Source organism: Acromyrmex echinatior, chromosome 13, assembly GCF_024713525.1.
Source record: "Acromyrmex echinatior isolate Ae372 chromosome 13, ASM2471352v2, whole genome shotgun sequence".
Taxonomy (NCBI): Eukaryota; Metazoa; Arthropoda; class Insecta; order Hymenoptera; family Formicidae; genus Acromyrmex; species Acromyrmex echinatior.
Genome location: NC_141864.1, coordinates 5,157,983 through 5,172,026, shown reverse-complemented (window position 1 = coordinate 5,172,026; position 14,044 = coordinate 5,157,983). Strand labels below are relative to the sequence as shown.

General features: G+C 35.1%; 2 protein-coding genes across 8 annotated transcripts in view; one reads left to right on the top strand and one right to left on the bottom strand.

Moving 5' to 3' along the window:
- LOC105150873 (uncharacterized) overlaps positions 1–13,014 on the top strand; it is a 157,736-nt gene extending 144,722 nt beyond the window's left edge. For all 5 annotated transcript variants that reach the window (XR_015547225.1, XR_015547224.1, XM_087412846.1 and 2 more), the window contains one exon: positions 3,291–13,014. Coding sequence is in view for 3 of the 5 variants with exons in the window: in XM_087412846.1 (XP_087268972.1) it covers positions 3,291–3,503 (213 nt within the window). In the remaining 2 variants the exon portion in view is untranslated. The remainder of the gene's footprint in view (positions 1–3,290) is intronic.
- olf413 (DBH like monooxygenase olf413) overlaps positions 1–14,044 on the bottom strand; it is a 345,980-nt gene that overhangs the window by 36,082 nt on the left and 295,854 nt on the right. The gene's annotated exons all lie outside the window — the stretch shown is intronic.

The following is a 14,044-nucleotide window of genomic DNA, read 5'->3' as shown; positions in this document are numbered from 1 at the left end:
GATTTAACAAGTCTACCTGATTTTGTCTTTGACTTTGACAGTCACTGACACTCTATCAGAATTTTTAGATCAATTTCATTTCGATTGTTGCAATGATATACTTGTAGCCTTAATTCCTTCTTTCGCGATAATAGTATTGCTCGTGATCTTGAAAATGAACGAAGAAGAACGAGAAAGGAAAAAAATCGTGTTACTATAGAACACGCGCGTGAATAAAAATCCACGCACATATTGCCACGCCTACCACTTTGGCGTCTTATCCCGATCAGTAATTAGCCCGTCCGTTCATCGGAAGTCAAGAGGCCGATTGCTGATTAGTACTAAAGGCATCGCTGATTGGATAAAATCGACGCTACCGTGAGCAAGCAGGCTCTTTCTCCGGCATTACTTCCGCTATTTCCTTTGTCCCAGTTTTTTCTTCTCTTCTCGTTTTTCTAGAAATGTATTACATTAATAGAGAGACTGAATATATAAACTCATCTTAAATAAAATTGTATCCGTACTTTGTCAAATTTTATGTTAAAAAAAAAAATACATTTTCGAAAAAATAAATTGAAAATTTTGCATAATACATAAAATAAATAAATCACATTGCAAACGTGTAATATTTATTATAAATATTTAAAAAATGCTCAGTTATAATATCGTTACTCTCGAAACTCATCTCTTTTCTTTCCGAACGAGTACAATATCGTCTGCAGATTCGATAACCAGGTGAAAAGAAATGTGCGCGACTTCTACAATCTTTCGTAAATCCTCTTCTGCATCTTCGATCTTCTCACGAGGAGTTCACTGGAAAGCAAATGACGCGAGCACGCTGAATACGCTTTGCGAAGCGCGAATCCGCGCGTTGCACAGAGGTTTGCGAAATGGATGACGCTTGCAAAGGGGTGACGAGATGCAATCCTACAGATGCTTGAAAGACGAGGAAGGATTGCGTATGAAGAGAGCGGTAGGGTGAGGATAGGATGGTGTTCGACTCGGTGGAAAAGCAGCGCGGAATAGCGTGGATCGCGAGAGCGAAATTGGAGATCGAGTGGCAAATGCCGGAAGAGTGGCTGTGCCACTCAGCGGTGCAAACGAGACTATTCGATCAGGTGGGATGGAAAATGGAGAAACGCGTGTGCGCCTGCACGCACGAGAGAAACCGGAAGATTGGTGCGACGAATAAGCCGTGCCAATAGAAAGTCCCCGACATTCGCGTGGATTCGGTCTGGTGGTCGAGATTCGTATATATTGCAGCCATTGAATTCGCCGGGTCGAGTGTGCGGGAGTCGATCCGATGAACGGATCATCGACTTTCGAACGTCAATTCGGAAGTCATAAGTCGATGGTAAACTCTCTGCTCTGCATTTTCACGCGGATTAAATAAATATCAACACGCTCAAGAATGTAGCTTTCCGCGCCGGTAAGCTCGGAAAAGCGTCAGGCTGAAGAGATATTGTGCTCCGGAAAAACGACACGCAGGAAGTCACTTTCGTTCATGGAAAGAACGATTTTAGTGAAGTGTGTAAAAATTTAGCTAGATAAAATCTGAAAATAACTTCGTTGGATCATCAAAATAATTATGTCGGAATCTAAAGCGTAATGGGCATGCTGGAAAGAGTTTCCGACATTCTAGCATGCATTTCAGTTTACATGTCCTATGTAATTATTTTGATGATCAAAATTATTTTCAGACCTGTATCTAGTTAAATTTTTATATACCACAGCAAAACTGTCCTTTCCATGTTTCGAAATAGAAATTGGATGAATATTAAGGTGTTTAAGAAGATATGAATAACGAAAAGTAGAATATATATCATGACATAAAAAAGTCATCTTCTCTCGCACTGAGAAAAAATACAGTCAATTTTAATAAATATTTAGTTGAATACTGCTAACTAAATATTTATTAAATATAAAGATATATTTATTTGATACAAGAAACATTAATTTCTCTCATTTAACAATCATTCTTTTCACTGAATAAATATTTATTTACTGTAAGTAAATTTAGGTGGCAATATTTTGAACTAAATATTTATTAAAATTAACTATACTTTTTTCTCAATCGATTCTATAAAGATAAAAATTCGTTTTTATTTTCACGTAAATTAAGGATATATCAGGAATATGAGAAATGAGATTTATCACGCGAGAAATTTAAAATCAAAGTATAAAAACAATAGGGCATTTGTTTGTCATTTTCATTCAACTTTATTAATACGGACTGTCACAAAAATGGAAAAAAAAATTACAGAATGTCGCGAGCTTTTCCGAATTCTTTTCAAACCGATGCCTTAAAATGACAATGATTGATCATTTTCTTGCTTGATAGGAAAAAGATGTGTAATTTGCCAAATATTCTGTCACAGACTTCGCCAAGTATGTAAGTACCGAGATAGTGCTTGAAGAATGAAACTCTTCATGCGGGAAAACTTAAAATACGATGGTTGAAAAATTTTCGAGGAAGAGAGTGGGAAGGGAGATTCTTCTTCGCACTTCTCATTCGACTTCGCAGGCACGGACAGCGAATTTGTCGCAGAAATGAAGGGACCATGGGTGCAAAATGTCTTATGTGATCTTCTTTGAAAATCGTGCGATCGCTAGAAAATGAGGCTCCATTGAACATCCGGTTATAGAAAAATGGATAAATGCGAACACTCGGTGGAAGCATCTTTTCGATGTGTGTATATTTGTTATGATATCAATAATCAATAAAGATAAATTGCATCGGAACATTTTGGTCTCGAGCAACGTTTTCGAAACATATAATCAAATATAAAATTGTATTGTTCCCTTACTTCAAAAGTGATCTAACTAAAAAAGCATAGTTTTTGAATTATAAACGAGACTGTGAATTAGACAAATATTATCTTATCATTAAAAGTGAATTAATTTAATTTCATAAAAATCGACAAGCGTTACACCTCGAAAAAGCTCATTTTTATAAAAGTCGTTTTTACATTTCATTGCGAAACGAAAAAGACGAAAGTGATATTTGATGTTAAAGATGTATTCTTTTGCACTGGGACATTATATTTCATTAGTCAATAATTTTTGCCAAGTTGAAAAATAATTTTTCCCTTTTCTGAAACTTAATTTTTGTGTCACTTTTTCGAAGTAAGAGATCCGTATTTATATTACAGAAAAAAAAAAATAGAAAAAAGTTTGTAGTAAATTTACAAAAAGCTACATTCACAATGCAAATTTTGTCGTATCGTTTATATATTATTAAAAACTACATTTAGTTTTTTCAAACAAATAGAGAATAGCTGATTCATACGATGGTTTAAATTCTGTTGCAGACATCGCTTCTGTACGTCTATCGGCTCTTCCAGTTTTCACAACGTTACTTTCTATCCATGATGCACCGCACAAAAGGCACACACAGGTTTGCTCGTCATGTCGATGTAGCTGAGACACGTCGCGTCGTGATAACTACCTGCGCTTATAATTTATCTGCAAAAGCGACGACGCACATTAACGTAACGCGGCGTGATGGCCCAAGCCAGATGTGACTTTCACATATCTGCAGTTTGAACCACCTCGCTGTCGCCGTAAAACTGCATTCGGAATTTCTGGTAACTGGTAATATCATTCGCGCACTATTAAGCCGTCACAGCACGAACGAGTTTAGAGCGAACGCTTTCTGCAGTCTGCGCAGACAGGAAAGTTAATTTCAACGATGCATCAGGAACGTATAAGCGGCGAATAGCGTTAAAACAGTCGTGAAAGAGATTAGATTTATTATTCCTCTTATGCATTTTGCTTTTTTTTTTATAAAATAGAAATAATTATTCCTCTCTCGTTTTGAGCTTATATCATTGTAGCGATTTAAGCGTCATTTGTATCCGAAACAGGCTCGAATACTTTGTGCGTCGTTAAAGTAACGATTTTGCCAAAGTTCGCCACTTTGTGTCGCTTATTATGACTTGCGCGCACTCGATTAAAGATTTGAATAGCGAAAGTGATATCGATTCATTCGGCGAACTTTAGTTGAAACTTCTGCTTCTGCATCAAAAATGGGTGTTTTTCAATTATTTTTTTTCTTTTCAAGAAAAATAATTCATACTTTCGCAACACATTTCGAGTTATATGTAGTCGAGCAATTCTGAGTTTATTCGATTAATATGAAAGTTATTATACATTCAATGTCAACGTCCAATTTTGATCAAAACTTATTAATCAAATTAAATTGCAATTCAATATGCACCAACTGAACACGAAATTTCGATCCTGATTCCTTTGATTAAAGAACAAAAAATAGAAAGTAGGAATCGTCATGTTAAATTAAATGTGTACCAATAATTTAATATTTTGAATTTTATTAAATGTTAAACGTATTATATACAGACGAAGCATCAAGTTTATTGAATGTAATTTATCATTCAATTAAAGATCTAAACCAGATTATTTCAAAAAGCATCGTAACAATTAAATTTATTATAAATAAAATAATTATTTATATTTCTTCGATATTTTTTTGTAATTCTATTAATTTTAACTCTATTAAGTAATTTAATAAAATAGAAAGTAATATTTTCTCTCAACTGAAATACCTAAGAGATACAGCTTGCGGAATGCTTCCATGGACTTGTTCGCTGCATCGACTTTCAACGATCTGCAGTCGACGGTTCAAATCAAGGAGGTAGGGCAATGGATTAATTATTCCAGCGATAACGATCACTCTCCGAGTTCTCGATATCCGGCGCTCCATCCCAAGTAATTTCGAATCGTAGCTCGAGATGGATCTCGCTACTCGTTTCCGCTGAGCGGTACGGAATTGCACGTACGAAGGATACGTCGGTTGCAGATGTGAATCGATGCACGCGTGCACGTACGCGAAAAGACGCGCGGACACGACTTGCGATATGCAACTCGGCGCCGTCGTCTCTTTTCGCGCGGAATCCAATCCGGTGGCCCAGATTCCACGACGATATTCGTCACCGAATCATATATTACACATATGGAACGTACAGGATGGTTCACGAAGGTACGCAGCGGATATATGACCGATCGATCTTGGGAGTCGTCTTCAAAAATAGTTTCGTGAGATTCTTCATATAGTCGTGAAACTGCGACTACTTAAATTTTAAAAAAGATATATATTCAAAAATATATACAAAAATATTATTCATACAATATGAAAGGAAAATAACAGCAGTGCTTATAAAAATAAAAAAAAAATGTAAACTTTGATACAAAAAGATAAATTAAGGACGAATGAGGATGTAAAAGTCAATCGTCTTTTAATTTGTTCTTTTGTTTCAATATCCAGGATTCTTTTATAATGTAAATTTATTTTTTGATAAATACTTTGCTCAGTTTAATTGAGTTTTTGAAAAATATTACAACCAGGAGAATATATGTCGCATAATTTTCGATTCAGAATTTAACCGTATTCGTATATAAAGCTTTTCATCTATAAACTAACAAAATCGAATCTTAAAGTTATACTGTCTCATTGTGGATCGCACTGTATAATTTTCCATCGTCCGTTGAATACTCGTAGATGGGTGAGAAAAACCCATCGAGCGAGCACTGTTTGTGAAAATTTCATTCCGAACAAATTCCAGTTCCAATGGCGTTTTCCTTTCGCAAAGTACGTTCGCTCGACGAAAGTTATTTCTGCGGTTTCTATATGCGTGCATCGTACATTTGGGGACATAAAATATTTCGTAGAAATAGAAGAACGGTGAGTTGGGTCAGCGTATCGACTGCATGATGACTGGGACCTTTGAATTCACTCTCAACTCGCGCTTGCAAAAGCAATTTTTCCGAGATGTCTATAGGTCTGTCTATACATCTATGAAAATATATATTTTCTCTTTTACATTTTTTCCCCGAACAGCAATACCATTTATTGCTGATTCATACGTATCGAAGATAAAAATATAGATATACTTTTTAAAAATAAATTATATTGAAATTAAATTTAAAAAAGATGGAGACTGCACAAAAACGAATATTTAATATTTTTAGCGGTTTGGTTATATTTATACAAATCCCGTTTTAAGAATCTGATTTACGTTTCATGTGATACTTTTTGTATTATTTGTATCACTAATGTTCTACCAAATGTAGTTCAATTTCAATCTCGGTTTCACTAACTCTTCATCTAATTTTCAGAACTAGAAAAAGATGAAGATTAGTTGAACCGAGATTAAAGTTAAACTATTGGATCAGTGCAAAAGTTCGCGCCCGATTTATTATCCAAAGTTTAAACAACTGCAATTTTGTTAAAAATAAATGAAAATAAATTTAAAAAAAAGTTTTAAAGCTTGAAATCTCTACTTTCGAATGGTTATCATATTTTTTGAGTTTATGTGAGTTTTGTAATTTTTACATATAGAAAACTACGAGCTGAAAAAAATGAAAAATTTTCTTTTCACTTTGTAGATCTATAGCGTGCTAAAAAAAAATTTGAGAACATTTTCGATTCTCTATCTATAAAAGCTTGAAGTTTTCCCTACAAAATCGTTTTTTAAAAATGTTCCTACGATTTTTTGTTTATTGAGTTGTTACAAATAAAATAAAATAAATATTTTGACTTTTGATTGCTCATAACTCTATCAAAACTATCACAATTTAAAAAAATAGATTCTTAAATTTTCTCATTAGATAGAGTAAGATTCAGATTTTATTTTATTTTTAACAAAAATAGCAGCTGTTTGAAGTTTGAATAATAAATCGAGCACGAACTTTTGCCCTGATCCAATACAATGGTAGAAACTGGCTGATTATAATAGTTCCATAAGATCGTTGATATCAAGCGTGCAAATTTGCCTTAAACTCGCGCGGGTCAAGGTCCCTTAAACTACAGGACAGAAAAATTTTTGGTTTTGCTCGTTCCAGTTTATGGCGCGTCGGCGGTAGCCGCGACACGATATTCCACTCGGCGGACAATATATTATGCGCGATAACCCGAGCGCGGAAACGGGAAAGAGTTGTTCGCCCGTAAGTTGGTGGAACTATCGCTGATTCCGAGATATTTGCACGGGATTACCTCTTCGTTTAACTTCCGGTAGCAGCCATGAAGGGATGGAGGCGCGGCTCGCCATGGCAAAGAGGAGGCGAGAAAAAGCGAGGGAGAACTGTGCGCGTAAACGTATTTAATCCAATCCAGAAATTAAATGTCCCAAAGAACAGTAGGAACTGCATGAAAAGCAAAGCGTCACAGAATATTGTTTGTTATATTGTAAAAAAAATTGTTATTCTTTAATATTAAATTGTTGCCCATCGAACTATGAATTTAATTTAACAATGTCAAATGCACATTTTAATCATTTAGTAAAACTCGTAACAATGTCTACGTGTATAAAAAATTAAAAAATGACAAAACAACAGAACGATAAGTCAACAAAATCGATAAAAAAGCGATAGGGACAATTCTCTTGACGTTTCGAAATGATAGAATGAGTGTACTTTAACAATAGACTATGCACGAAGACAATAGATAGACGTGATGAGAATAGAGTATTGACTGCGCATTCCTATGGAGTTATTATCGGTGTGGAAAGAGTGAAGTAGCTTGAATCATATCGCTCTCTTTCTTCAAAGTATCGAGTTGAAGAGAGATATAGAGTTGAATAGAGATGCTGATACGTTCAATTCTTTCTAACAGAGCACAGATGCTAAGATTAGAGAACGCGCAGTTTATATACTTACATTTATGATAGAGACCGATAGATAATAGATAAGTCAGACGAAGAGAAGAATGAAGAAGAGCAAACGTCAGAGTGTTCTCCAACGTTATCTTCCGCAAAACGTTCGAGTGAACGGAGCGTATCGACGTCAGAGGCCTAGAGAGAAACGAAGGAAGGAAGTTTGGAGGACATAGAGGAAGAATCGGGAATTGAGAAGTGGCGAAACTTTAACGCAAACTCCACCAGCAGTGTCTCTACGGGTAAGTGAGCGAAGTGCCGCCGTTTTGGAATGCGAGAGGAGGATCAAGTACACGATAACTCCCGCAGTCTACTCTCAGGTCAGGTATCTCTCCTGGGGTACGTGTGTTACCTGACCGGAACTCAAACATCGGTTACAGTTCTGCTCGCGTCGCGATCTCGGAATCGAGTGATGCTCCGTTATAATGGGTCAAATGTCCCGTTGCGTTTCCCAAAGTTTCCCCAATTGTTGCACAGTATATGTATATATCGATCTCTATTGTTTGCATAGGCCGTAGCGTATTCGAGGTAAGAGCGTATCTATGTAATAGTTCTCTATTTAAACGGGCTAGGTATTAATTCGACGATATTAAATATTAATTCGGGAATACCATATGATTTTCTCCACGAATATGATGTTAGAAAAAAATGAAGAGCTTTTGAACAGTAAAAATAAATTTTAGAAATACAATAAGCGATTGAAACTTAACGAGTCTTATGCGAAAATTGAGTTTCGAGGATTGGAGTATTTTATAACTTACGAGTTAGTTATAAAAATATTTTCTATTAAAAATTGAAATCTATTGTAGAAGATCATTTGATGGAAGCTGATATCTCATATATTATAAGTTATAAATTTATTCAGTAAACTAATTTTATTTTTCTCTGAAAGTAACAGTTTTTAGCGATGGTTTTTACAGTAATAACTTTATGATACGACCAGTCATTTTTATAATCAATAGCAATTTTTTATTCAACAACATCCTATTTAAATTAATCAATCAATTAATTATTCAATGCGTTACTGAAAATATATCGTAGAAAATATATCTTCAAATGAAGATGGACACAGATTAGACGTCGTTTATCCTTTTCACTTCAATTAGTTTAAAAGTCATCAGGTAAGCATTTGAGGAATTACGTTTGATAATGCGCACTGAGGCAACCAATGTACTTTCGATAATAAGTTCAGTAGATATTCTATCTAAAAAAAAAAAAATACGGCGCGCAGAACATCGTCACGCAAAAGTAGTGCTTTCTAGCGAATGACGTCACTCAATAAATATAATCGAACTCCCAGGGTGACGAGGAACGGTCGATTTTAATATATGCCATACGTGTCGCGGCTATAGCAAGTTCCGATCTGTAGAATTCAATCCAATTAAAAAGCAACACATTGCCATCTGTTCGGCGAGCTCTCAGGTAACTCTCCTGGGACGCAGACTACCTGACCAGAACTCAAATAGTCGCGGTTGTTTCGCCGATATGACGCGAATTCATTAATGGAACTAAATTCTGGCAACAGAAACTCGAAACTGTCATTCCGATCGCGACCCCAATCGATTGTCAAGTAGCATTAGGCGAAGCTATACACGTCAAGTACACTAATATCCATAACAGGAAGATATAGACTAATTAGGAGGAATCCAAAGAATCGCGTATCTCTACGATACTTTTAAAAATTAAATATATTTTTGCTGCATAAACAATGAAGTGGAAAGAAATACATCTTAATTTGGAAATTGTATAAATTCACAAGAAAAATTATTAAGCACGAAGAACTAATTTAATCAAATATGATGTTTTTCGTTCATGAGTATGCAACATCTTACTAAGAAATGATATAAGAATAAATAAAATATAAGGATTTTATAAGAATTATAATTAGTGAGAAAAGCAATTGTGTGTAGCATCGATAATTCGTTCGCAACAATTTTCAACTATATTTAGTTCGAAGACAAAAATGAACTCGTGGGAAGCGGAAAGAGCGATAATTTTAGGTCATCGGAGTCAAGGAACTTGAAAGCTGCTACAATGGCCTCACCCAACAAGCTCCTTTATTGCAACGTCTTCGGTCCAGACATAAATCTCAGAGCTTCATCCGAGTTCGTTGGTCGAGCGCTTACGCAAACTCGTTAAAAAGCATTATACCCGTCGCACAGAATGAATTTAACGGGGAACAAGCACGCATCGTGTGAAAGAGAGAGAGAGAGAGAGAGAGAGAGAGAGAGAGAGAAATCCGCTCGAGCTTTAATGCATTGCGAGAATAACGAGATCGAGGCCGTGCAAGCGGGCGAGCTTTCGTGCGAGCCTCTCGGGCGACAATCGCGTCGCATGCGGCCAGACAATTTCGCATCGCTTCGCAGCTATATTACGCAGCGATAAACGTGGGATCCCATCGGGAATGGAAATCATGATTCAATAAACCTCCTCTCCATTTCATTGGCGATAAAAGACGATACAGAGTAACGGCTAACTAATAATATAAACGCAGTCAGAATTAATTAGCTACTCACTGCGAGTTTTATCGAATGTCTAGAAATTCAATAATCATAATTATGCGAGTTCTGCCTTCATTCATTTACCGAACGCAAAAAATGTAATAATTACATTAACTTTTACAAATCTTATATATATATATGGAAAAAACGATTTTGTTAAAATCTCTAAAAATTTAACTGTATAGATATAAGATCTAAAAACATTTTGTTTTTAAAATAATTAATTAGGACTATTGAAGTAATTATGTAGGAATCTCAAACATGATAAGCAAAGTTTTGACATTCTAGCGAATTTGATTCTAAATAGCGTCCTACTCTCTTTTCTTGAAATCACACTTCAAGACAGTTAAAATATTGAAGACTGAAAAATTTGTACTTTTGAATAAGCATGGCAAATTTTTACTCGTTTGAAATGAGGTTTCACACTTTTGGCAATTCATTCAAAAAAAGGCGTGAGATTACTTTCCTTTGAAATAAATCTCACTCCCAAAAAGAGTGAAAATCTGTCACTTTTATTCAATAATAGCACTATTTTAATTCTTTTGGAGTAAGATTTCATTCCAAGAAATATTTTAGAGAATACATAATTATTTTAACAATTCAAAGATTATTTTTAGATTTGTATTAATTATAATTAATTGATATCTCAATTAGGATATAAATGATGATACCGTTAAAAATGTCAATCAGTCGTAGAATTTTCAAACTGGGGAAGATTTTGAGAAGAAAATTATTGCTACGAAGTAAAAAAATGTATTTATTCACGAAAACTGTTGCAAAGCGTATTCTGAGTTTCTCTTACGGATACATTTTGTTACGCGCGGAATTAACTCGCCAACTTCTCGTTAACCGCATCAGTTCGCGATTCGAGGGATAACCGCGGACATAATAGTTACATTATCGCCGCCAACGGACATTTCGCCACTGGCATTTAGGGCCGAGACGATCGGACAGTTTAAACGCCCGAGCTGTCAGCCGATCGATACGCGCGCGAAGCTTATCAAAGCCACAACTATATGCGGAGCGGGATCAAGCACGAGTTTCGTTTAGCATTTCATGGCTGAACGGCAAGGCAGGCTTCACGTGTCAAAGCCTTCGTGCACAATGTAATCTCGCTATTAATGTGCGCGTTTATCATTGTAAACGTAAATAAAATTAGAATGCAATCAGAATAATTTCCGCGAATCAAAAGTAAAACGAGCAGAGCAGCGATCTAAACGTGTAACGATTGTAATGCAAGAACAATATTGAATCTCCAAATACTTTTCAAATTATGAAATAGATATTATTTAGAAAGATATATTGATAATATTTATATTGATAATATTCCCCGAATTTTCGTTTCTGATATTTACGGCCTTTTTCAGTATAAAATTAGTTTACAACTTTAAAAAAATTATTTTGAATCAAAAAATCTATAAGACTCTTCCAAGAAATCTGTCTGTGGTTCAAAGTAATTAAAATCTATTTTTTGTAAACTAGTTTTATTAACATTTAATGCACATTAATGTACCCTTCCGTCATCGAGTCTGCAAATAATAAAGTCGAATCATAATGCAATTAATTCTAGATTTTATAAGCTTTTTGCGACTTCATTAGCTTGCAATTAATTATTCAAAATCTAATAATAATACATATGCTTGCGCGTTAATAAAATTTGTTACAATATATTTGATTAAATTTATAATATTGCAATTATATATCGACATGTCCAAAGCAGAGGTGATTAGGCTCGCGTCAACATTAAACTCAATTAAACAATTTTCTAGTGGAATCCCTATTATTACGGTGCAATAGATTTAAAATCTCTTACCTATGACAGGTAAACGATTACATGCTATAAATTGTTGTTTGCGCAGCTGCGAAAGAAGGAAACGATTTTTGAGTATCACCTTGCTCTCGCCGCGTCATAAATCACATCCTTATTCCGCACGTGGACGCGTATAAATCTCGTTATAAATAACTGTAAACTATCGTGCACGACCACGATGTAATTCCGTGGAGCACAGGGTGCTCCATCGCCTGCTGAAATCGTTTGTCGGAAATCTACTTTATTAATGGATCCTCTTGATCGCGATCGACAAGGCTACGGCATACTTGTCGACTCGCGAGAGATTAATTGCACTTTGTTGCATGCGATTGTGGGCTAACTCCTACGCAAATTCGATACTTTACTCGATTTGAAAAAAATCACGGCATCAAGTAGCAATCCACTAAAACCATAACACGTAATAAACTAAAAATGAAACGATCTCTCTCGTATATTCGCTATACTGGAAAACATTTAACATATTAAATTTATTATTAATTTTTTTTTGTTGGAATATTAGAGAAAACTCAATAATATAAAACTGAGATAAAAAAAATCGACATTTATCTCTCCATCAAGAACAATTACAACAGCTGTTTTTAAACTGCAATGAACGTATCTATCGGAATTATGAATTCAATTATACATTCACTAGCTCATGAGGATTTGAATAAAAATCGATGAGTAATGTGATTATAAATTAAGACGATAATAGAGAGAAAGACGAGATATATAATCTCTCGTTATGATAGTTAACGAAATTTCTTCATGCTTATGCTAAAACTTGCCTCGGTAATTCCCTTACAACTTAGGCAATCTCGTTCTAACAATAAGCCTTAAGATCGCTACTTAAGACTGTGTAAATGCCCGGCTACCTTGGATTCGACGTGCAGCTATATGAGGAGTAGTTGGTCATTAAACCCGTGTTTCGGATTATCTCTAATTCCTCGCGGGCGTCGCGCAGAGGCAACTCGGATTAGTTAAAGATTAAGCTGTTGGACACGTTACTGCCCGTAGTTCGACCTCGAGGAACCTCCTCCACTACAAAAGCATGCTTTCTCATCGTAAGACGAAATTAATCGCACAAGCTTCGCATACCGTTGACTTGACGGAATTACTCCCGACGGAAGGCAGCCGTACATCCATGCGCTCCTACACATCCATGCGTGTTAAACATCAATGAAGATAAATTATACAAAATAATAATCCGCGTTGAACGCATTTTTAAGAATAAAATTAACTTGCAACAATTAATAATGTGAGTGTTATTAATTAATTTATTAGTTAATTAATCAATGAAAGAAAATGAACACAAATTTAAGATTTAAAACAACAAAGTTTAATAATATTTTTAATTACGTCAGAATTGATGAGAAAAACAGCGAATGATGTTAATCTATATGTTTATATATTCGTCCGTTAGTTATCGAGTCACTTATCCAACTCTATCATTTATGAGCTATGAGCAATATTCTGGAAACTCGACGAATACGAATAACCATTCGTTTAACAGAATATAAGCATTCGAGTAGTGCGGAAACATCTTGTTGGCACTCTCAAGTGTCGTTCTGCGAGATTGCAGGAGTGAATACGAAATTGCGAAGGTCGAATGCACTTGCTGCAACGTATAATCTTATCATTCACGTAGCGTTGCAACGTATCGGAGCAAACTCGACGCGGCATTCGCGAAGCTTGCGGTAAAACCTCATATTGAGCGAAATCGATTACTATGATTTAGTCTTCAACCGTGCAAAAGGTTTTACGGCTCGCGAATATTCACGCTATACTATTGATAAAAATCATTGCTTCAATTAAACGAATTTTACTGATTATCGATTATACACGGTGTCCGCAATCTATCTTATTAAAATCCATGACATTCTTACGTTAATTTATTTAACGTACGTTCAAATGTTTGATAAACTGATTTTTAACGATATACAGACTGAAAAATGAAGCTGATTCAAATTAAATAAAACATCTTCAACATAAATATCACATCTTTTAAAAAAATAAAAGAAATTTTATAATCAAATAGTATAATAATAGAACGTGAATAATGTGACAAATTTTATAGTAATTTA